Source organism: Leptonychotes weddellii, chromosome 2 (assembly GCF_054177405.1).
Source record: "Leptonychotes weddellii isolate Sample4059 chromosome 2, ASM5417740v2, whole genome shotgun sequence".
NCBI classification, from domain to species: Eukaryota; Metazoa; Chordata; class Mammalia; order Carnivora; family Phocidae; genus Leptonychotes; species Leptonychotes weddellii.
Window position 1 is genome coordinate 114,779,232 of NC_138370.1, and position 23,072 is coordinate 114,802,303.

The 23,072-nt window shown below is 38.3% G+C and overlaps 1 protein-coding gene across 1 annotated transcript in view; it reads right to left on the reverse strand.

Annotated features, from left to right (window-relative positions):
* Positions 1-3,902: 3,902 nt before the first annotated feature.
* The window catches only part of PTPN13 (protein tyrosine phosphatase non-receptor type 13), a 203,483-nt gene continuing 184,313 nt past the window's right edge, over positions 3,903-23,072 (reverse strand). Inside the window, exons 38-45 of the mRNA XM_081813137.1 lie at positions 19,814-19,869; positions 17,654-17,760; positions 15,531-15,679; positions 13,754-13,844; positions 11,006-11,343; positions 9,002-9,217; positions 6,964-7,026; positions 3,903-4,643 (exon numbers count right to left, since the gene is read on the reverse strand). Of these exons, the coding sequence (XP_081669263.1) occupies positions 4,548-4,643; positions 6,964-7,026; positions 9,002-9,217; positions 11,006-11,343; positions 13,754-13,844; positions 15,531-15,679; positions 17,654-17,760; positions 19,814-19,869 (1,116 nt within the window). The 3' untranslated portion in view covers positions 3,903-4,547. The remainder of the gene's footprint in view (positions 4,644-6,963; positions 7,027-9,001; positions 9,218-11,005; positions 11,344-13,753; positions 13,845-15,530; positions 15,680-17,653; positions 17,761-19,813; positions 19,870-23,072) is intronic.

A 23,072-nucleotide genomic window follows, 5' to 3' on the forward strand; every position in this document is an offset into this window, starting at 1 on the left:
TGAGTCATATTTTAGCCTTTAAGCAACCTTCTGACCAGCCTGTGTGCTTTGCCCACCTGGAGGAGCCCCACCTGAATGATTACTCATTCGGCTGGATAGAGCTAAGCTAAAAACTTGGCAACATAGTTTATCAGTAAGTGTCCTGAGAGTTTGGTTAGCATGACCTCTAGAGTATACTTAATTTTGGGGGAATGGATAAAATGGATAAAAATATGTAGTCTTCTTCATGAAGCTGAAGACTACTTTCAAATACCTCCTGTCTGTGAATTTTCAACAGTAATAAATTCAGATATTACTGGGGTCAGGAAGATCTTTAAAAGATTGACACAGTGTTAGCCACTAAGGAATGATGGAAACTGGCAGAAATGGAAAGGTACATGCTGCTCACTGCTGCCCTATATCTACTGTTTCTTTTGCCCTTATTAACAGAACCAAGATTTTGTTCAGGACAGCAATATGACTAGCTAAAAATAGCTTTCTTGAAGTTAGAGATGGCTATGTGACACAGTTCTTGCTAATAAGATAGAAGTGGGGAAGTCTGCTTGTGATTTCTGGAAAATTTTGCTTTTTTGCCCCAGGCACTGACTGACCTTTCTCCTTGTCAATCCTATTTCCTTTCTGGAATGTGGATGTAAGAGCTGGAGCTGAAGCAGCCATTTTCAGTGAAGGCAAGGCCAGGATAACTATGTATCTGTTGACATTCTTTTTTTTTTTTAAGATTTTATGTATTTATTTGACAGAGAGACAGTGAGAGAGGGAACACAAGCAGGGGGAGTGGGAGAGGGAGAAGCAGGCTTCCCGCTAAGCAGGGAGCCCGATGCGGGGCTCGATCCCAGGACCCTGGGATCATGACCTGAGCCGAAGGCAGACGCTTAACGACTGAGCCACCCAGGCGTCCCTCTGTTGACATTCTTGAACTGTAGAACCAACCCCAGCAACTGCCTGCTTTTAATTTGTTTTCTTAGGGAAAGAAATGTCTGATTTGTAGAAGCCCATTTGGTTAGTTTTTGGCAACTTGCAGCCAAATACAATTCCAAATTAATATATTATAATTTGCATTGTGTTTAAAATATTATGCAGGGTAATGCATAATTTGTTACATTTATCTCCACCATAACAAAATACCTTGAATATTTCTGAATTACGTAAAATAGGAACACATTCTCTAAAAGTCAAGGTACCTATCACCAGAGGATAACTTTGGCGAGCTGTTCTTTTAACTTCTTGTATCTATCAGATTGCATTTAGATAACTAGTCATTTTATTTTATTTATTTTTTTAAAGATTTTATTTATTTGACAGAGAGAGACACAGTGAGAGGGGGAACACAAGCAGGGGCAGGGGGAGAGGGAGAAGCAGGCTTCCCACTGAGCAGGGAGCCCAATGTGGGGCTCGATCCCAGGACCCTGGGATTATGACCTGAGCCGAAGGCAGACGCTTGATGACTGAGCCACCCAGATGCCCCATAGATAACTAGTCATTTTAAAAGCAAGAGATCTAGCAGGCTATCTGGAACCACAGATGTGAACACCTGATTTTTTTCTCAACAGCCATTTTTCTCCTTTAAACATGGTAATTCATTAATATTTTTACTAATGGCACTTACCCAAGTTTTGATTTGGGGACAAATGCTGTTTCTAATCCTGCAATGCTTAGGACTATACTTAAGATACCATTCTTTTGGGGCACCTGGGTGGCTCAGTCAGTTGGGCGTCTAGCTTCGGCTTGGGTCATGGTCCTGGGGTCCTGGGATCCTGGGATCGAGCCCCACCTTGAGCTCTGCTCAGCGGGGAGCTTGCTTCTCTCTCTCCCTCAGACTCTCCTCCGTGCTTCTGCTCTCCTTCTCTGTCTCAAATAAATAAAATCTTAAAAAAAAAAAAAAAGCCATTCTTTTACAACACACCACTTCAGTTTTAGAAATAGAGTCCATCATGATTTATGCTTCCCCTTCTGTAGCACAGAGTTGTCACGGGCAAACAGCTGTTTTGGCCAACTCGTTTCCCAGCTTCCTTGCACTCAGGGGCACCGTCTGGCCAGTTCTTGCTGATGGAATGAGTGACAATGATGTGCTTTGCTTCTACGCCTGCCCAGCTCATAAAATCCCCCACAGGTGGTCCTCTATGCTCTTTCCCCTTTCTGGCTGGGGGAATGGAGACAATTCCCAGGATGACGTTGGAAATTGTGTGTTGATTATAGAACCTCCATCAGCCTGGGTTCCTGAAAATTGGAGAGAGAGCTATCTTGCCGAGCTGTTCACCTGGCCAGGACTGTTAGGTACACGAGCTTCTATTATGTTTTTAGCTGTTACATCTTCTGGTGTATATTTTATAGTGCTTATAATGTGTGTTAAGAACCATGTTGTATTTATCCATTCATTTGACATTTGAGTACCTCCATGTGTCACTCTGGCTTAGTGGCCTGCCTTACCATGCAAGTGCCATGCACTTTCTAACCAGAGTGGCCCTAGCCAATGTCTCATTCCATTCCATGGTAGTGGAGCCAGGTCCCAGATGAGGGTGGTAACACGTTTGCTATAATGAAGTTTCCATTCAGGGGTCGTAAACTGAAACCACATTTTCTTGCCACAGTTTCCATTTCCTAGCTACATTCTTTCCAGAAAAAGGATCCTCCTTCAGCTTTCCCCTCTCCCATCCCTGTTGTTGACTGCAGATGAGAGCTAATCACCTCCAGCTGTACTGGCTCCCAGCGCCCTGCTGGCCTGGTTTCCTGTGCTTATGACAGGAAAACAAGGACTCAGGATTCCAACACGCTCAGAACAGACGTTTCCAAATATCCTTTAAAGCAAAAGAGACCTTTTTTCAAATGAAATGTTCAGCTACAATGCAATCTATAAAAACTGTTCTGATTGAAGTAGGAGCGGTGGTGGTGATGCTTCTCTTGCCAGATTTGAAGCTACTTTGGACCAGGTGGGGAGTCAAATGTACGGTTGTGGGGCTCTGTGCGTTTACTGACGTCTCTCTCAAACAGCGCCTGATACTCAGGATTGGGGTCCCGCAAATCATTGCACTCGGGTAAGATCAGAGATTCAAGTGTACCAGTTCCAAGTGGTTAGTCCCCTGAGGACGAATGAAGCAGCCTTCCGGGTTTCGCCGTGGCATCGCTCGTGGCGGAGTGGGAAACCGCTGGCGGAATTAGGACTGAGGCAAACGCCGTCAGTGCGGAGACTCAGATGCGGGCTCTTTGAGGCAGATCTCTTTCCCTTCAGGCAGAACCAAATATAATCTGCCAGGAAATGTGGTGGTGTTTTCTTTCGATTACCCCTTGTCAGCTTAGATATTCTGAGTTTTACTACAATTAGAACTTGAAAGTATTCTGATTTATGTATCAGGCACAGTACTCACACGGAGGCAGAAGGCAGGGAGACTGAATGTCTTAGCTACTGTTGGTCAGTACAGGACCCTCATGTCAGACCCTGAAGGTTTACCAGGGTTTCTAACAACACTCTTGGGCCCTGTGGCTGGCACGACTGGGACCAAGTGGGGAGATGGGAAGTCGGGGTCCAAAAGTTCTTGCTTCCCCAGGGGCCTGGGTGTTGTTAAGAAGTAACACACTGAGGGGCGGTGGGGGTGGGGTGGGGTAACTGGGTGACGGGCATTAAGGAGGGCACTTGATGGAATGAGCACTGGGTGTTATATGCAACTGATGAATCACTAAGTTCTACCCCTGAAATTAATAATACAGCATATATTAACTAAATTGAATTTAAATAAAAAATAAAAAAAAAAGAAATAACACACTGAAGGGGCTGGGTGGCTGAGTCAGTTAAGCGTCTGACTCTTGGGCTCAGCTCAGGTATTGATCTCAGGGTTGTGAGTTCAAGCCCTGAGTTGGGCTCCACACTGGGGGTGGAGCCTACTTAAAAAAAATAGAAAGAAAGAACACACAGCTGAAAATGTTTAATTTGCACACACTTTGGCTTGTTCATATTTTTAAGATGTATTTTTATTTACAAAGTGAGATGATGCATAACAAACATAATGCAGTTACAAATGTATCTGATAACTCCATTTTCATGAAAAAGTATATAAATATATTACAGGAAATTCTATATAGTAAACATTAGAAACTGATACAGTAAATATTTACTACTTCTTTTCTATGCCAATATTACTGTCATTTAAAGCTTAAATACTGGTTTCAAGTATCCCCTATAAAATAACTCTATTAAAATACTGGGAAAGAATTTTGCTATAAACAAGATTGGTACATTAAAAATAGACTCGGCATGTCATTGTAACATCAACTATAATCAAAGGCTGCCTTAATCATCCCTAAGATCTGCACTGTTCAGTTAGTGTTAAAAATTTTTAAATTATTATCACAGGTTAAAGTAGCTGTAAAAATACAGCATTTCAACATTATTTATTGTTGTGAAGAATGCCCCTCTAAGGTAGAGGAGAATAAGCATAATAATATTGTATGGACTTGCTGCTGCCCTGTGATCTTTATTTTAAGCAGAGAACAGGAACACCTGCTGGAGGTTGGGAGCAAGATGAAAAAGCATCCAGGAGGCCGTTCTTTTCATGTTATTTCAGAAGCTGTGGCTCTTCTTTTTGCTCTTCCTCAGCCTGAAGACGTGTCAGCACATAAAGGATGACTTTATAGCAGAAAATATATTGATCCTATGGCAAAAAAAAAAAAAGAGAGAGAAAGAGAGAAAGAGAGAGAAGACTCTAGATGTATAATATGAAATATATATATATAAAATGTTTGAGTAATTTTGAAAATATGGAAAAATTTTGTGATAATGTTTAATATAAGCAGGATATAGAATTGTGCAGTGTCATAAAAATGATAAGAAACTGAAACCAGACTGACAAAATGAGGATGGGCAAAGCCTTGGGGGTGAGTGAGTGGGCAGGTGGAAATATCCCAGAGTCCTAACTGAAATTGTCTGTGGTAGGACACTTTTATTTCTGTGCTTTGGTAATATGATTAGCTTTTATAATGGAAAAATAAACTTCCTACAAAATTTCCTCTAGATTTATTGAACTCATCTTGATGTTTTGAAATGTCAAGAAATACCCAAGAAGCTACACCAAAATAACACTCTTTAAATATCTGGAACAAAAGAATATGGAAATCAAAGTTTTTAGAAAATTAACTCTTTTTTTGGTGAAATTACTCTGTTAAGTTGATGGTGCAGAGATCTGAGTTTTCTTGTTATACTTTGCAAGGAATTAATGAGTCTGAAGGTAGACAGAAAAAATTCACAACATACTAAATGGAAAGTAATAAAACACTAACTACAGTTGAATCTCATTTAAAATAGTCAGGTGTATGTGAGCGTTCATGCCTGTACACATGTGCTTGGCCTAAAGAATGTAAGGTTGCTTAAAACATGAACAATTCTGGAGTAGGAATATAAGTAACCCTTTTATTTCCTTTGTGCTCATCTGTATTTTAACTTTCCCACATTTGCACATGATTGTCCTTGACTTTCTCTCATGCCACAAACAATCCATTAGCAAACCTACTTCCCATAATGTCCTCTTCTCCCTATATCCCTACCACCCCAGGCTGGGCCCACTGCCTGCCACCAAACTAACCTCCCTGCTTCTAACCCTGCATCCTCCTCCCCAAGTCGGGTCTTGTTTTAACACAGTAGCCAGAGGACCTTTAACATGTGAGTCAGATCATGTCAGTCCCCACCGATAATCCTGTGATGTCTCCATTTCACTCAGAGGAAAGCCCAGACCTGGCCCTGTCACCTCCCCTTCTCACCTCAGCCACACCAGCCATGGCCATTCTTAAACACACCAGGCCTGCTCCTACCTTAGAGCAGGTGGTTCTGTCTGCCTTAAATGCTCTTACTGCTAGCTAGCTCATGCCCCGCACTGTACTTCCTTCAAGTCTTTGCTTCAGTGTTACTTTCTCAGTGCTGCTACCCTATTTAAACTACTTCCCCCAGCCTGCCTCAGCTCAACCTCTTTGCCCCACTCTATTTTACAGCTTTCAAAGATCCTATATAACTTACTTAGTTAACCTGCTTAATGGCTGCCTTCCTCATCACTACCCCATGAGAAGATCTTTTTTCATTCACTGATGTGCTCCAAGCACCTACCAATAGATATCTGTTGAATGAGTGAATTTCCTGGGTTTAAGGAACTGCTTATACAGATCAGTATGCTTTCTTAACCTAAAAAATGTGTAAATCAGCTTAATGTTTAGGAGATTTAACTTGAATTAAAAATGTACCTGAAGGAAAGGAGGCAAATTTTAATTTTAAAGATAGTAAACTTCTATATTCTTCAAGAGGTAGAGAAATGTGAATTTATAGAAATATGAAAATAGTTTCCATATCTCTCCTCACAATACAAACAATGAGGATAGTGGAACCACTGAGAGCAGACAGATACTCTACATAATGTAACTCCTGTGAAAGACACGTCTGTAGGTCAGCGGGTGATATAACCATGGTTTGATGTCAGGTAAGAGAAATGAAAACATGACCAAAACAGAGGATACAAAGACCCACCCATTCACTCTCCCCCAAGAGTGCCTTCTCCAAGCTAAGCAACTCCAGCCTGCCCTCTGGACTTCTCGTCAATGCTGCTGAATCCATTCCCTCTTAGGGAATTTCTGTGGCAAGAATGTTACCTTCTATATCTTTTTAAAGTTGGAAATGGGGAAAGAATGCCACAATTATATGCTATTTTGTACCAACCCCAATTTCCCCATCAACATGCCACCCCATTCTCTGTATATTGTTCAGTGCAGATACTGCATTTCCTGCATTTAAATTAAAGGCAAAATTTAAATGAGATATCTGTGAAATATTTTAATATTTTTCTGAATTAGTCCTAATGCTTACCACCATAAATCTTTGGTTTTATGTAATAACGTGGAGACCCTTTAAGAAGAGAAATGGTTTAACCAGAATTTTGAAAACATCAGCATCTTCATGAAAATCCTCATTAGAAGACACCAACCAAGACTCACCTCTGTCTGAACCATTCCATGTCTTTGTAGTCTCATGCAGCGTACTAAGTCAGAGATGTCAAACTGCCAAAGAAAACAAGATATCTGTTGAATGAGTGAATTTCCTGGGTCTTTTCACTCATTCAACAGATATCTAACTATATGTTAGATAAAAAGGGTTACTGAATTTGAACCCCAAAGATTCTGTATCTCATTCTCCTCCTTTTAGCAGTCTTGGGAAACTGTTCTGGACAAAATAAGTCAGTGGACTGACCCTGTCATCATTTGATAACTTTATTTACAACCTTTGTAAGAATTAGGGGAGGTTATTCTATTTGAAAATCCCCAACAAAAACCACAAACAAATACCCAAAAGAAATTCTCTCCCCTCTGGAATTTGACTAATTTCTAATATCAACATTAAAAAAAAAAAGACAAATTATTTTTCCTACAGTTTGCTTTTCAGAATGAAATTCCTGATCATTTTATTTTCACTGATAGTACCAGTTTGAAACAAGGGAGAAACAAACTTTGTTCTGTTGTACTTAAATTATTATGGTAGCTATAATAGTGTGTGAAGAGCAAGATAGAACTACTTTTAACAAAAATTCTTTAAGAGACAATGATTTTAATTGCTTATGTACAGTAAGATATTCTAACATTTTAAGTAAGGTTTATACTACTTTAGATTTTAAGTAAGATTATACTCATTAATTTTGTTTACTTAGTAATATTTTCTAAAGTGGGAGTAATTTTTTACAGACTAGCATCAATTTGTGTAACAAAGTATACATTTCCCACTTATAGGTAAACAATAACAAAAAAAGAATATGACTTTTTATCTCATAAATATACTTTTTTTGTGTTTCTATATATATTTCTAAAGATTTTATTCATGTGAGAGTGAGTGTAAGAGCACACAAGTGGGGGGAGGGGCAGAGGGACAAGTAGACTCTCTGCTGAGCAAGGAGTGCACCTTGGGACCAGATTCCAGGACCCTGAGATCATGACCTGAGCCACAGTCAGACACTTAACTGACTGAACCACCCAGGGGCCCCAATATATATATATATATATATATTTTTTTTTTTTTTTAAAGTAAGCTCTACACCTAATGTGAGGCTTGCACTCAGGACCCCAAGGTCAAGAATTGCATGCTCTACTGACTGAGCTGGCCAGGTGCCCCAGTGCTTCAATATTTCTATCCCTAAATGTGACAGTGACACTGACTTTACCTTATACAAGCCTACAGACCGTAAAGAGTAAAATGCAATACTGCATGAGAGATATTGAGCACATGGTCAGAACCAGTAAAACAAATATAAAATTGAAGTATTATTTCTTCTTGATTATGATCTGGATAGTTTTGAACATTTACTAAAATACAATTAAAAAAAATATTTTATTTGGGGCACCTGGGTGGCTCAGTTGTTAAGCGTCTGCCTTCGGCTCAGGTCATGATCCCAGGGTCCTGGGATGGAGCCCCACATCAGGCTCCCTGTTCAGCAGGAAGCCTGCTTCTCCCTCTCCCACTCCCCCTGCTTGTGTTCCTTCTCTCGCTATCTTTCTCTCTGTCAAATAATTAAATAAAAATCTTAAAAAAAAAAAAGATTTTATTTGAGAGAGAGAGAGCACGAGTGGGGGGGAGGGGCAGAGGGAGAGGAAGAAGCAGACTCCCCACTGAGCAGGGAGCCCGATGTCGGACTTGATCCCAGGACCCGGGAATCATGACCTGAGCCAAACGCAAACACTGAACTGACTGAGCCACCCAGGCGCCCCTAAAATACAATCTGATATAGTAAGAAAATGAAGGCATTCATAAAAGCTACTAAATAGGGGTGTCTGGCTGCCTCAGTTGGTGGAGTATGTGACTCTTGATCTTGGGTTTATGAGTTCGAGCCCCACACTGGGTACAGAGATTACTTAAAAAAATTTTAAGTACCCCCCCAACAAAACCCCTGCTAAATAAAAAAATTCCAAGATCATCAGACACTATTAAAAGTTAGATTCCACTGTTAATTCTGGTCAAATGCTAGTTCAGCCTATATCTTGTACTCACTTCAAGATCTTGGCTGATTAATCCTAAGACCACATCTATACATATCAGGGTCCCTGAACGTCCAATGCCAGCGCTGCAGTGGGTGATGATGGGGCCGGATCTATGAATGTGTCTCATGTAGGAGATAAAAGTGAGCAAGTCGTCTGGCTGAGAAGGTGTATCGTGGTCTGGCCAGGCAGTGAAATTCAGATGAGAAATATGTCGTATCTCTCCTGTCTGAAATTGTACAATAGAGGAAATAGATAAATACTATATTTTCACACATACGTTTTAGTTTTTAATAATACACTGTCCTTTCAAACTTTGACTTGCCCATTGGATCAAATCAAAGGACAGGTGCAAGAGACAAAAAGACTCCATCAAAGAACACATGGAGGGTCTTTATCAAGGAGGTTGCTAAATCTACATTTTAAACACTGGTAAAAACTACTTTTTGAAACCCTAAAAGCAGATTACATTGATATGAATAACAACCTTTTCTAAATAACTCCACTTCAGACTCACTCTAGATAAAAGCCGAAGTCATTGCAATGCCTTACAAGCCCTGCATAATTTGACCCAGCTACTTCTCAGACTTGACCTCCTCCTCGTGGCCGCTTTGCTCCAGCCACAGGGACCTCTCTGTGGTTCTTTAAAAACACGAGGCACAGTTCAAGCCAGGGCCTTTGCACTTGCTCTTTCTGACTGAAAACCCTTCCGGCCCCCTCATCCCTGTGGCTCAATCAACTCCTTTAGGGTTTTTTCCACAGCACCATCAGCACTGGTATTTCCTCATTAACAACTAAACTCCATGAGGTCAGGGATTTCTTTTTGTCTGTCTTGCTAACTGCTGAATCCCTAGATTCCATAACAGGGCCCGAGCTCTACAAACAAACCATGTATTAATTAAACGAATCATTTAAGGAATACTGAACAACTGTGTTAGCATAAGTAATAGGTAGGCTGGTGTGAATGAATAAGGTATAATCTTTAATTCTTTATAAAATCACATCAAAAACTATGAAGGAAATCTTTGGCTGCATTTACATTCGACCAATAGAATCAAGTCAAAGTCCAACAGGAAACCCATTACAGTTGACCGTCGAACAACATGGGTTTGAACTGTACAGGTCCACTTATACACGGATTTTTTTTATAGTACAGTAGTGTAAATATTTTCTCTTCCTTATGATTTTCTTAATTAACATGTTCTTTTCTCTAGCTTACTTTCTTGTAAGAATCAGTCTATAATACATATAATATATAAAATATGTGTTAATTATTTATGATATCGGTAAGACTTCTGGTCAACAGTAGGCTATTAACTAGTTAAGTTTTTGGAGAATCAAAAGTTATATGTGGATTTTGGACTGCATGGGAGTCAGTGCCCCTAACCCCTGTATTGTTTAAGGGTCAACCATACTTTCACTTGAGCAGGTGGGGGTGGGGGAGGAGGGTGGAACTGAGGGGGTGTGAAGGTGAGGAAAAGTAGCAGTTTTACTTAAGGTATATCCACTTATCTAATTCAAGCTAAACTGATTCAGTGGTTAGGTGGCTGCAGAAGGAATTACCCAAACAACAAACATTTATGCTACAAGTGCCCATGTATTACCAAATACGTTGTGTTTATGGGGGAATATTTGCTACTTAGAGATTTTTAAAAAATTGTTTTATTCACTCTTCTTAGAGGTTTGACCTTAGAAAAAGAAGTACATTTCTAGCACATAGCTTCTGAGCCATTCTGTTCTATCACTGAGCAAAGGATGATGAATGGTCACCTTAAAGGCCTGTATTCTCATTTTCATCCTAATACAGTACATACTAGAGGAAACTGGCAGTTTAGAAGGTCACATTTAAGTTTCTCTTAGATAAAAAGTAATGGGTGACCTCAGTTCCACTGAAATGGGAAGCCCGAAGTTGCTGGCTTTCCTTTAGAAATACACGGATGCTATCGTGGAAAGTGCCCAGGCCTGCATTCCAACTAGGAGATAAGCCTTAGGAGATGGAAAGATTTAACTCACTTACCTGAATCTCTTCTAGGGCCATTGCCCTTACTACAAAGCCCTTCAGCTGCTGCATTCTCACGAGAGCCAGCCGAAGCCTGTCACTGACCATTGTCGTTTGGCCTAGGACATTAGGCCAATAGCGCTGGCATTTGATTTTTTCCCCTTCCACTTCTTGGGTCATCATGGCTATCACTGTGGATTTTTGTTCCCAAATCATCTGCCAGAAATCTCCAACAGTTGTAGGGAGAGGTCCTTGGCAGGCAATGTAAATGAACTCTTCTTTTCCCACAGGTATCTTAATGAAGCTGGCGTTGATATAGCCACCTTGATCTCCAAGAGGCACTCTTGTAGCATCATCTGTGAATTTCCCACCACAAAACAGAGCCATCTATATGATGCATTTTTAAACAAGAGCCTTATAAACAGGGGGAGTCAAAGAGTATGAGAAGTTCCTCAGAACCATAAAAGAAATCACAAATACTTTTTAATAAAGGCATATTTTCAAATTACAGTCAAATCATTTTATATTTACTCATTTTGCTCTTGTTACAAGTATATCTAAGATGTCAACTCAGTGAGTTTCTGACAATTTGATATTATTTACACAGATTTGGTTGAAAAATTAAAATTAATAAATCAATCAATACTTTTAGAACTTCTTAATAAGTTATTAGAGAAACAAACATAACTTTGCTACTCTTATCCATCCTTATTTTAATGATGACAGTAATGATGAATTTAATGAATGACAATGCTGATAGATTATTTCATAAAATAAAAATTAGTGTTATAATGAAACTGTTAAAGTACTTATTACAAATATAGTAGGCACAATTACCTCTTGCTCATCTAATTAAATTATATTCTTATAAATCAGCAGCCAAAATAATGAACACAATAAATAAAAAGGTAGCTTGCTTTATTCTCCAGGCATATAGGCCCCTGTCTCTGTCTGATTGTAATTTCATAGTCAAAATAAAATTTTCAAACCAGTGAAAAGTATATGTAAACCATCTTATCTGAGAGAATTAATTTGTAAGTAGTTATATATCAAAAGTCATTTCTATTTATTTATTTTTATTTTTAAAAAGCATTTTATTTATTTATTTATTTTTTTAGATTTTATTTATTTATTTGACAGAGAGAGACACAGCGAGAGAGGGAACACAAGCAGGGGGAGTGGGAGAGGGAGAAGCAAGCTTCCCGCTGAGCAGGGAGCCCGATGCAGGGCTTGATCCCAGCACCTGGGATCATGACCTGAGCAGAAGGCAGACGCTTAATGACTGAGCCACCCGGGCTCCCCAAAAAGTCATTTCTATTTAAAACATTTATGAATTTAACTGGTAATTTCTATGATTATCAAATTATGAATTCAGTAATAGGTTTCAAAATCCTCCATCAATTGCCCTTCAATTACTTGACTTCTATCTCTTAGTCCATGGAAACAAATCCACTCAGGAGTTCTGAATTTATGGCTTATCCCATTTGACTTTGAGATACTAGTCTGGCCATTTTCGGGGGTAGGGGGAGCTGAAATAATTCCTACCTACTTTACGCTGAACCATTATCAATTTCATTTTTAAAATGCTAAGATTCACTTTTCACAGGAAGTTTTCCAAAATAAATTTTGTGTCTTCCAACTTGGTTGAAAAAATTCAGTCATACTGTTATTTATTGCATCATTTGTCACTATTGGTTCTATTATAGATCTTTGAATTTATGACTTCTGGCAAAGATAGGATCATTGTATCATACCCAGTGGAATCCAATGTGCTAATATATATAAATATGGCTGATGATTACTATAAGAAGTTGCTAAAAAAAAAAAAAGAAGTTGCTAGACATTAATATTTTGGCTGTATCCATATATATTAAAAAAAGTCACATGTTGGTGAAATTAGTAAAATGTGGGTAAAAAGAATTCCCTTTTTTCCTCCTAGTAGCTGAAACAATTCAAACTGTAATGCAACCTGATAGTACCACTGTTGATTACCACCGCAGCCACATGCACGTATAATGTATCATAGATTTCTCTAAAGTTAAAATGAGTGGAATAAATAGATGTTGGTGTGACACATGAACTAAGAAACTGCTCATCCAGAAGCGAATTCATACTTTTACTTATTTAATTTTATTTTTTTTAAAGTAGGCTCTACACCCAATGTAGGGCTTGAACTCATGACCCTGAGATCAAGAGTCACATGGTCTACCAACTGGTCTAGCCAACCAGGCACCCTCTCCCGTAGAAGCTGATTCATATTTTTAAGAAGACCTTAAAATTACTGATTTGGAATGCCTGGGTGGCTCAGTTGGTTAAGCACTGGACTCTTGATTTTGGCTCAGGTCATGATTTCAGGGTCGTGAGCTGGAGCTCGGGCTCCGCACTCTCCCTCTCCCTCTGTCCCTTCCCTCCCCTCATGCATGTGCATGTTCTCTTTCTCTCTCAAATAAATAAACAAATCTTTAAAAAGAATAAAACTACTGATTTGGCATCACTGATTAATTTCTAATATTATGCTGCAAAAATTCATGAATGTCTGAATAAATAGTTAAGATTCTTCTGACTGATTTGCAGAATACATAGATAATTTAAAAAGGAATTCACATTGTATATCTAGATTTGTTACTGATGTAAATCTCTAAATATGTGTTTGTGTATGTGTGTGTGTGTACACTTGTGTGAGAGATAGGGTAAACTAGCATAAAAGTTTTAAATCAGTTCAAATTTTTTAGACATATATTTGATTTGAAGTCAGATTAAACTTACAGGGAAGTATATTTTTATATCGGTTCTTTCTTCTGTTTTCCTTAGTTTGTCCAATTAGACACTGATCCAAAGGTTTTAATTCTTGAAGATTCTGCAAGAAAAAATGGAAATAAAGTTAAATTTGTTGAGATAAGCAGTAATTCAGCAATAACTGCAAATGCTTTAAATACGCAGGGTGTAAAATTGGTTACTGATCAGGGCAGACTTTGAGTGTTAAGAAATAGGTATGTCCTGTCAAGATAAGCAAGTCTAAAATCCCAGTACTAATCTGATATACCAGTTGATGAAATATATTGCTGCAAATACCTTTAACACGTAGTCAACTAAATTTGCGAGGCTGTACTTTGTACCTTAATTTTAAATTTCAGTTTAAAGAGGTCTATAATCATATTTTAGGAAAAAAAAACAACATATAAAAGCAACTTTGGCTTAAAGTAATGAGCTGGAGCAGAATTCCTTGAAAATATTATCTGTGGGGTCATAGACTAACCCATGTGGTAGAGTTGTGGTTAGATAGTCCTAGGTTTTAAAGTCCACTCTCACTTTTCATTCACTCATTAATCCACACATTTATCTCTTTATTCATCCATCCATGCAAATGTATATTGAAAATGCCTACTAGATGCAGGACACTGTAATAAATGCTGGGAATACAATGTTGAGGAAGAAGATATGATTCTGGTTCTCCTCGAGATTACAGACTATTGGGAGAAAGAGGCAGTAAAGACGTAAACAAATACTGTGATATATGCTTTGAAGAAATTAACAAGCTGTTATGTTAGAGAATAATAAAGATCTACTTTTTTATTTTAAAGATTTTATTTATTTATTTGAGAGAGAGACACAGTGAGAGAGGGAACACAAGCAGGGGGAGTGGGAGAGGGAGAAGCAGGCTTCCTGTGGAGCAGGGAGCCCGATGCGGGGCTCGATCCCAGGACCGTGGGATCATGACCTGAGCCGAAGGCAGACGCCCAACGACTGAGCCACCCAGGCACCCCAAAGATCTACTTTATAAAGGGTTGTTATGGCACGTCTTTGGAATGGTGACATTTAAACTTAAGCCTTAAAGAAGAAATCATTGCTATAAAATGGAGAGGAAGAGTATACCTCAACTATTGTGAACTTGTTTCCAAACTATTAATGTGATTTACATTATTTTGAGTATTAAATACAAAGCATCTAGCACATTTCAGAAGCTCTCAAGAGAAGTTAGCTCCTTTCACTTCAGTGGCTGTGAAAAGCTCAGGAAGTGGGCAAAGTAAGCATATGGTTTGAGGGAGATGAACAAGGTAAACCCCAAAACCACAATGGTACTACGTTCCTCTTTTGCCTAGTGGTAAATATGGACGTTGCCAGCAAGACCACATGAGCAAGGGCTCTGAACCACTGCTGCATTGAACCAAGGGGCATATTTCTGGAGCTGTATTAAATTAGAAACTGTTGCTAATGAACCACATCTACAGTGTATTGATTATAAAGTTTAGTGGATAGTTAGAATTAACACTTGACTTAAAAAAAAAAAAAGCCTCTCTATCTCTACTGTGAGGCAGGGAAGGTAATCTTTGGGGAGATTTGTCAAGCTCCAAAGTGGCTTAAAGAGATCTCTTTAAATCAATACTACTAGGATCCTAATTGGAAAAATTAATTTCTTGCTGGCTAGGACAAGATGGTGTTTTTAGTTGGAAGTAAAGTTATAAAGTAATGGACATTTTCAAAATTTCTCCTAGCTTTGCATAAAACTTTGTCTGGGAAGGAATCATTGGCAGAAGCTACTTACCTCCAGCTCCTTAGAAGGAATTCCTTGATCTAATAAACCTCGCAATGTTCGAATGACTGATTTCAACTTGGTGCCAGCGTATTTACCAGAGGGAAGCACTTTGATGATGGGGAGTGCAGCAAGCTCCTCATTTGTCAGAAAGGGATGATCTAACAAGAAGACAGAAGTTGATTTTTTTTTAAAAAAGATTTTATTTATTTATTTATTTAGAAAGAAAACACAAGGGTAGGGTAGGGGTAGGGGTAGGGGAGGGGCAGAGGGATAGTGAGAAGCGGGCTCCCTGCGCAGGGAGCCCGATGTGGGGCTCAATCCCAGGACGCTGATATCATGACCGGAACTGAAGGCAGACACTTAACCTACTGAGCCACCCAGGCGCACTGACAGCAGTTGATTTTTTAAAAAAAATTTCCCCCAAAACTGACTTAGCCAATAAGGGAACTGATTTGAGCCTATTCTCATCTCATCTTTTTTTTTTTTTTTACAAAAGCAAGAGTCTTTAGAATTAATACGGCAGGAGAACAGGTAGGCAGATACATACAATCAACATAAAATCTTGGCCACAGCAAGGCCCTTGTACCCAACTTTTAAGGAAACACCTCACTGACTGTTAGAAATTCTTAAGGCTCTTGGCTCTCATGTATTTACAATTTCTAGAAGTTTTTTTTTTTTTTGCTTCTCTTAACTCAAATGACATTATTTTCTTGATGAAAATGTATGTAGTCCCATTAATGCTTTGCACTTAAATTAGCTTCCAAGCACATTGGGGAAAAGATGAAGGGAGATGCTTCAGAAATTCCTTACAATGGGACATTGCACTAGAAACACCAATGCCTCCTTTCTCTACCCCCGCTCAATAATCAGTGCCAGTATCTTGGGCATTTGAAAGTTTTCTCAATACAAATGAAAACTTGGGGTCTCTAGGAGCTTATCAAACAAGTGATATCAGTGTCTTAGAAGAGATATGTATCTAATTTAGTACTTGCTCTATGGAAACTGCTTATACCAGAAGGCAACTATTATCCTGGAAAAAAGTAGGAGAGAGCTCTTGCTATAGTCTTGTGTAGCTGCAAAGCTGTAAATTAGTTGATTAAAGCTTTCTGATGATGCAGCTACTATGTAGGCAACAATAATGCTAGGCTCTGTGGGGTATACAAAGCTGTACAAGATACTTCCAGAAGCTGAATATCCGGTGGGGTGAAGGCTATTTGTAAATACAGAATTAAACTTTTACAGAGCTTAGTGTAAAGGCAACAGGATCTCAAAGGCTGGAGATGAGCATGGGCTACAGGATTTGACAAGAGCACTATCACTGACACCAACAATTTACCAAAATCAAAAATGTCTTAATTCAACTTCTTTAATTTCCTTTAACAACTAATAAGACTTCAGATTACAAAACCATGTCTTTCATTGCATTAGTATAACACTGCCTTTATAAAAAAAAAAAAGAGAGAAATGATACACTGGATGGAGCCTCATTTCTCCACTGGCTCAGTTATAAAATGAAAGAAGTAGTTAATAGGACAGAGCAATTAACTCCTGTTTTTAAAAAATGAGGCTGAGATGCAAGGGTAATAATTCCCTATCTTTGAGCTATTCTACCTATTTTATTATAAATAAAATGCATTCCTCGACTCTTTCCAGTTTGACAAAATTGTGACTTTGTGTTTTTTTTTTTTTTAAGATTTTATTTATTTATTTGACAGAAACACAGTGAGGGAGGGAACACAAGCAGGGGGAGGTGGAGAGGGAGAAGCAGGCTTCCCGCCGAGCAGGGAGCCCGATGTGGGGCTCATCCCAGACCCTGGGATCATGACCTGAACCAAAGGCAGACGCTTAACCATCTGAGCCACCCAGGAGCCCCTGATTTTGTGTTTCTAATTAAAGTATTTACACATTTATTTGTGTGTTTTACTTTAAGCCACTGAGAATTTTAGCCTACACCTGTGCAAATATCTAGTTATATAACTGCTGTTTGTCTTGTGATTTTACCTTATGTATGGAACCAAATAATGTACACATACAGTGAAATAACACATCCATATAGTCTGAAAACTAATTTTCAAACGCTTATTTTTTTAATCTATTATTTTTGACAAAAGAATTGCTCATAAAATTCTTGCCTTTATCAGAATCTTCATGGTTTGTTGTTTCTATTGGCAATTCATCACTTCCCCATGTTATCTCATCATCATCATCAGGCTTCCTTTCTTGTGACTTTTGAATCAAGCTATGACAACAAAACACAGTGGTAATATTTTCTTCAGTTTTGTCCCTGAAATAAATTTAAATATTATGTCCTTGAACCCTTGTTTCCTCTACAGTTATCATGATATTTAAAAATAGAACATCTGATTAAAAAAGTCCAGGTCCACAAGTCCTAAAACTCATTGGTAGATGGAAATTAAACTGAAGTACAGAATTGTTTAGTACAGTCTAAAATTTATCCTCAAACAAATCCTGTCTTTGAACCTTAGATTGAAGGAGTCCCCTTGGGGATAGAGAAAGTGGTGGTTTGTTTCTGCCCTTCAACATGGATAACCCATTATAATTGTGTGAGTATAACTCCTGGTTTTTTTTTTTTTTTTTTAAGTAGGCTCAATGCCCAGTGTGGGGCTTAAACTTATGACCCTAAGATCAAGCCCTGTGCTGAGATTAAGAGTTGGATGCTTAACTGACTGAGCTACCCAGGTGACCCTCTCTTGTCTTTTTAATAGCTACCTACTGTTGTACTATATGAATGTATCTTAATTATTTATAGAAGTCTCTATTGATGGACATCTATTTTTTGCTACAGCTGGGGGCTAGAAAGACACTTCTGTATCCGGGCACTCACTTAATGTAATAAAGCACAGTACAAGTTCTCATTATTCTAGGGTACACAGTAGATGCCATCTCCCTGGTAAGGTGGATGGCTAGGGAAGAGAATCTAGGCGGAGAAATGTTTAGTAATGAGGTGAAAAAGGATAATGTAAAAGGCTGAACACATTTTTTCATTTTCTGATATTCAGAAACATCAATAACAGGGCAGCAATTATGCTGCTTTTATGGTGGATGTTTTCCTCTACTCCAGCTAATTGTGGGTTACAATTAATATTTAATTTGCAACCTCTGCACCTATGAGGTTGCTTTTGTCATCTAGTAAGTATATTTTGTCTGCAAGGATATAGTTTGGAGATCCTTCCATCAGGCATTCCCTTCCTTCTCATTCTTTTGATTAGCTGCATTAGTATTTCATGGGTGCTTGTGTGAGTATACCCTAATTTATTCTGTGTATATTATGTTTTTTTAGAAATATAAATGATGTTGCAATTAAATTTTTGTAGAAATGTCTTTGCACACATGTGGTAGTGGGAGCAATTCTTAGAAATAAAATTACTAGATTGAAGGTTATGTGCTACAGTTCTTTGAATCTATGATACCCATCATTGTAAGATACACTATTGTTTTGTTCACATTAAGAAAGAAATAATATCGATGATTGTATATGATTTCAGAGATCTTAAAATTAAAAAGCGTATCGTAACATGCAGATAAAATTTATATGTTAATAATGTTTCTAACTGCCACCCAAATAAATTACATATACTAATCTACCCTTCCTCCTTCCTCCCCTTCCCCTGCCTAACAGAGTAGAGCCTGTATCTTTACAATTCATGGCACCTGGCCCAGATATCTGCTAATCTTTTAAATTTAAATTGTATGCATTTCTACATTAATAATATGTACCCCCTTGTCTAATTTTATTTAGTGCAAAATTCACTGTCAGTTTGCTTTTCTAGGAAAATGCAAGTAGCTCCCTTTGATTGTTAGGTTATCATCTGATATGGAGCAAAATTTATTTATGTACAATCACTTTGTTGGCCAACTTATATATATAACTTTTTAAAACATTAAACAATGTATCAGGAAAAATCCTATTTTGTATTAGAAACTGTTTTCAAAAAGAAACAAAACTGTGGGGTTTTAAAATGTTTCTGATCTTCTTCGGTTTTATTTTAACCCTACTAGGAGATAATCACTATAATCATTGTTGGCACATTCCCTTTTAGACCTTTCTTTCATTTTTCCCATGGTCAAGGATATACTTCGTTTAACAAACACATTGTCACACGTCACTAAAACCTCCCTTAATATTCAACCATAGGTCCATAATTTAGTCAAATATTCTCCTTTTATTGGAAAAGAATAAATTAATTTCAAAAGCAACATCTAAATGAAAATCTTCAGAGCACTTCTAAAAAGGAATGGAACTGTTATACTTTAAAAGATTATTTTCTTACCTTTCACTTTTTACTTTTTCTTCACAATATTCTTCACAGCCATTCATTTTGACAGACTAAAATAAAGAGAAATAAAAATCACATTAGCCCATTGTTAAAAAAAAATCAATCTTGGAATGTTCCATTTTTTTCCTGTTAATTATTTCCTATATTTACTGTTATGTCCATCCTCCTGTAACAAAGACACATATGACATTCAATTAATGTCAAACTGTGGCTAAGGCATCTTCAGTGACCCAAGAGGTTTTGCTGGTTCCACTTCTTCACCTTCACACTCATTTTGGCTTTTCATTTCTTATGTAAGGGATATTAATAGTATAGAGGTAAGGAAAAAGCAAGATGAAAAGCTAAACTATGATTATTTAGATATGCATATTTGGTTTATGCTTTTACACTACTTCAATATTTTATTTATTTATTTGAGAGAGAGAGAATAAACGGTGGTGAGGGGAAGAGAGAGGAGAGAGAGAGAGAGAGAAAGAAAGAGAGAATCAGACTCCCTGATAAGCAGGGAGCCCAATGCAGATTTCGATCCCAGGACCTGGAGATCATGACCCAGGCACCCTACAATACTTCAACTTTAAAATCTGAAAATGGGCTCTCCAGAAATATCCTAGTAATTTTCAATGTGTTAAATTATCTTTCCCTTTTATTATTATTATTATTATTTTTAAATATTTTATTTTTTCGACAGAGAGACACAGCGAGAGAGAGAACACAAGCAGGGGGAGTGGGAGAGAGAGAAGCAGGCTCCCCGCAGAGCAGGGAGCCTGATGCGGGGCTTGATCCCAGGACCCTGGGATCATGACCTGAGCTGAAGGCAGACGCTTAACGACTGAGCCACCCAGGCGCCCCTCCCTTTTATTATTAAAATGAGGAGTCTCTCCATGGAGAACATAGATCAATCAGCTCATACTGTAATGGGAGATGGTGTCTCAGAGACCCAAATACTGCAGGAGCAGTTTGCTACAATTAGAAGATGCCAAGTTTCATTCTAACATGGTTAATAAATCTTACATTTCAATCTTTATTAGGACAAATTATCTTAACAAATGGGAAATTCCTTTCAAGACCCCGAATTACCTGGCTTCTGTCTACCTCTACAATCCATCCGGTTTTATTCTCTACTTACCTGCGGCTTCAAATCCACGGTCTTTCTTTTAGCTCTTCAAAATCGCTCACCTCTTTTCACCACAAAGCTCTTCCTATGGAAGGTACTTTTTCTTTATTCAATGTGTCCTTTCCTTCTAAGGATGTTCCCTAACCACACAGTCTGAAGTAGGTCTCCTTGGTTATTCTCTTTTGCAGCACTTTTTTTCTTTTTAAACTTCATAGACCTTATCACAACTTGTAATTGCTTGTTTATTTGGGTGTTTACTTGATCATTCTCTTGTCCTCCCCATTACACTGTACAATACCAATGACAGTGATAACAATTTCCCACTATTTTTGCAAAGTTCACCTGTGCAGGAGGGAGGATTGGGTTAAGGAGATGGGCTTTCAGTGTCTCTTCTCATTTTGGATTGTAGGCTCTTTGGAACACGAGGTAGCTCTAGTACTGCCTCAGTGAAAAGATTTAGGGCTTTTATCATGGCCAGCCCATGTGAAGGTTAGTTTGTTATCCTACTGCTCAAAGAATCCAGATCCAGCAACTTGAAAAATAGAAATATCACCTGGATCCAAGACCAACTATATCATTTGTAGTGCCCAGTGTCAACTGAAAATATGGGATTTCTTGTTAAAAATTACTAAGAATTTCAAGATGGTGATGACACAGCATTATTTTACAAATAAGAGAGGACCTCTTATGAGCTCAGGGCTGTGTGACTACATTGGTTGAGCTCCCATAAAGCCAGGATCCCAGAGTCAAGCATGATTATCTTATAGGTGATGGAAAGCCACTGAAAGTTTTGTACTGTTTAACTACAAATTTAAAAACTTTTTAAGAATAACCAGAATTAGAAATAACATAGGAATCACACAGATGTATTTCAGCAAAATGATGCCATGTCTTTGCAGGACACGCCTTTCTTCTTTTCATCCTAGCTCTTTTGACCTCATGTGTTTCTACCTCTCCCAGCAAAGTTGCCTGCACCGAGATGTAGAAAGATCAAACCTCTTGGCACAGCATCTAAGTCGCTTGCTGAACTTACCCCTGCCTATCTCTTCAGCCTAGCTTTCAAGACACCACGTGACACCCTACCTGTAATGATTTACTGCCATGAAAGTCCCAGGCTGATCCAAACCTTCATATCTTTGCTAAGCAACTCCTCAGTATGGAATGCTCTTTCCCATAGCCTCTCATCTATCAAACACCTTTAAAAGGCTAATTCTCTAGGAAGCTTTAATAACATATACATCTACTCCTGTATGGTCCCTATTATTCCCTAGTTCTTTAAGACACTCTCTGAATTCCATATAAACATTTATCAAGACATGTTTTTACTATAATTTTAAAAATTACACTTACTTATTTACATGTGTAAAACTCCCAAATTGACTACTAGACTATATAAGCAAATTTAGGACAAAAACCCTGACATACCTTCTTAGTCTGTTATCCCCAGCTTAATTAGAGTCAAACAAGTTCAGTAATAGCTAAATGAACAGAGTTGAAAGATTAGATGATGATTTACACTATGTATATGACTGGCATTCATAAGTAAGACTCAGACACTGGCCTTAAGTATTTCATTAAGAGGTAGTCAAGTGTAGAGTGACAAATTACAGTAGAGTGACAAATGACTATGCAGTGTACTACACTCTTTATAATACCATGATTAGTAGCTTAACTTTTGGCCCATAGGGTTAAAACCCTGAGACTTTCAGGATTGTACATATAATCCAGTAATCCACTACTGGGTATTTACATAAAGAAAATGAAAACATGAATCTGAAAAAGAAGTACCCCTATGTTTATTGCAGCATTTTTTTTTTTAGTAATCTTTACACCCAACACAGGGCTTGAACTCACAACCCTGAGATCAAGTGTCGCATGCTCTACCATCTGAGCCAGCCAGTGCCCCTATTGCAGCATATTTTCAATAGCCAAGATATGGAAGGGCGCCTGGGTGGCTCAGTTGGTTAAGCGACTGCCTTCGGCTCAGGTCATGATCCTGGAGTCCCTGGATCGAGTCCCGCATCGGGCTCCCTGCTCGGCGGGGAGTCTGCTTCTCCCTCTCCCACTCCCCGTTTGTGTTCCCTCTCTCGCTGTGTCTTTCTCTGTCAAATAAATAAAATCTTTAAAAAAAAAAAAAAA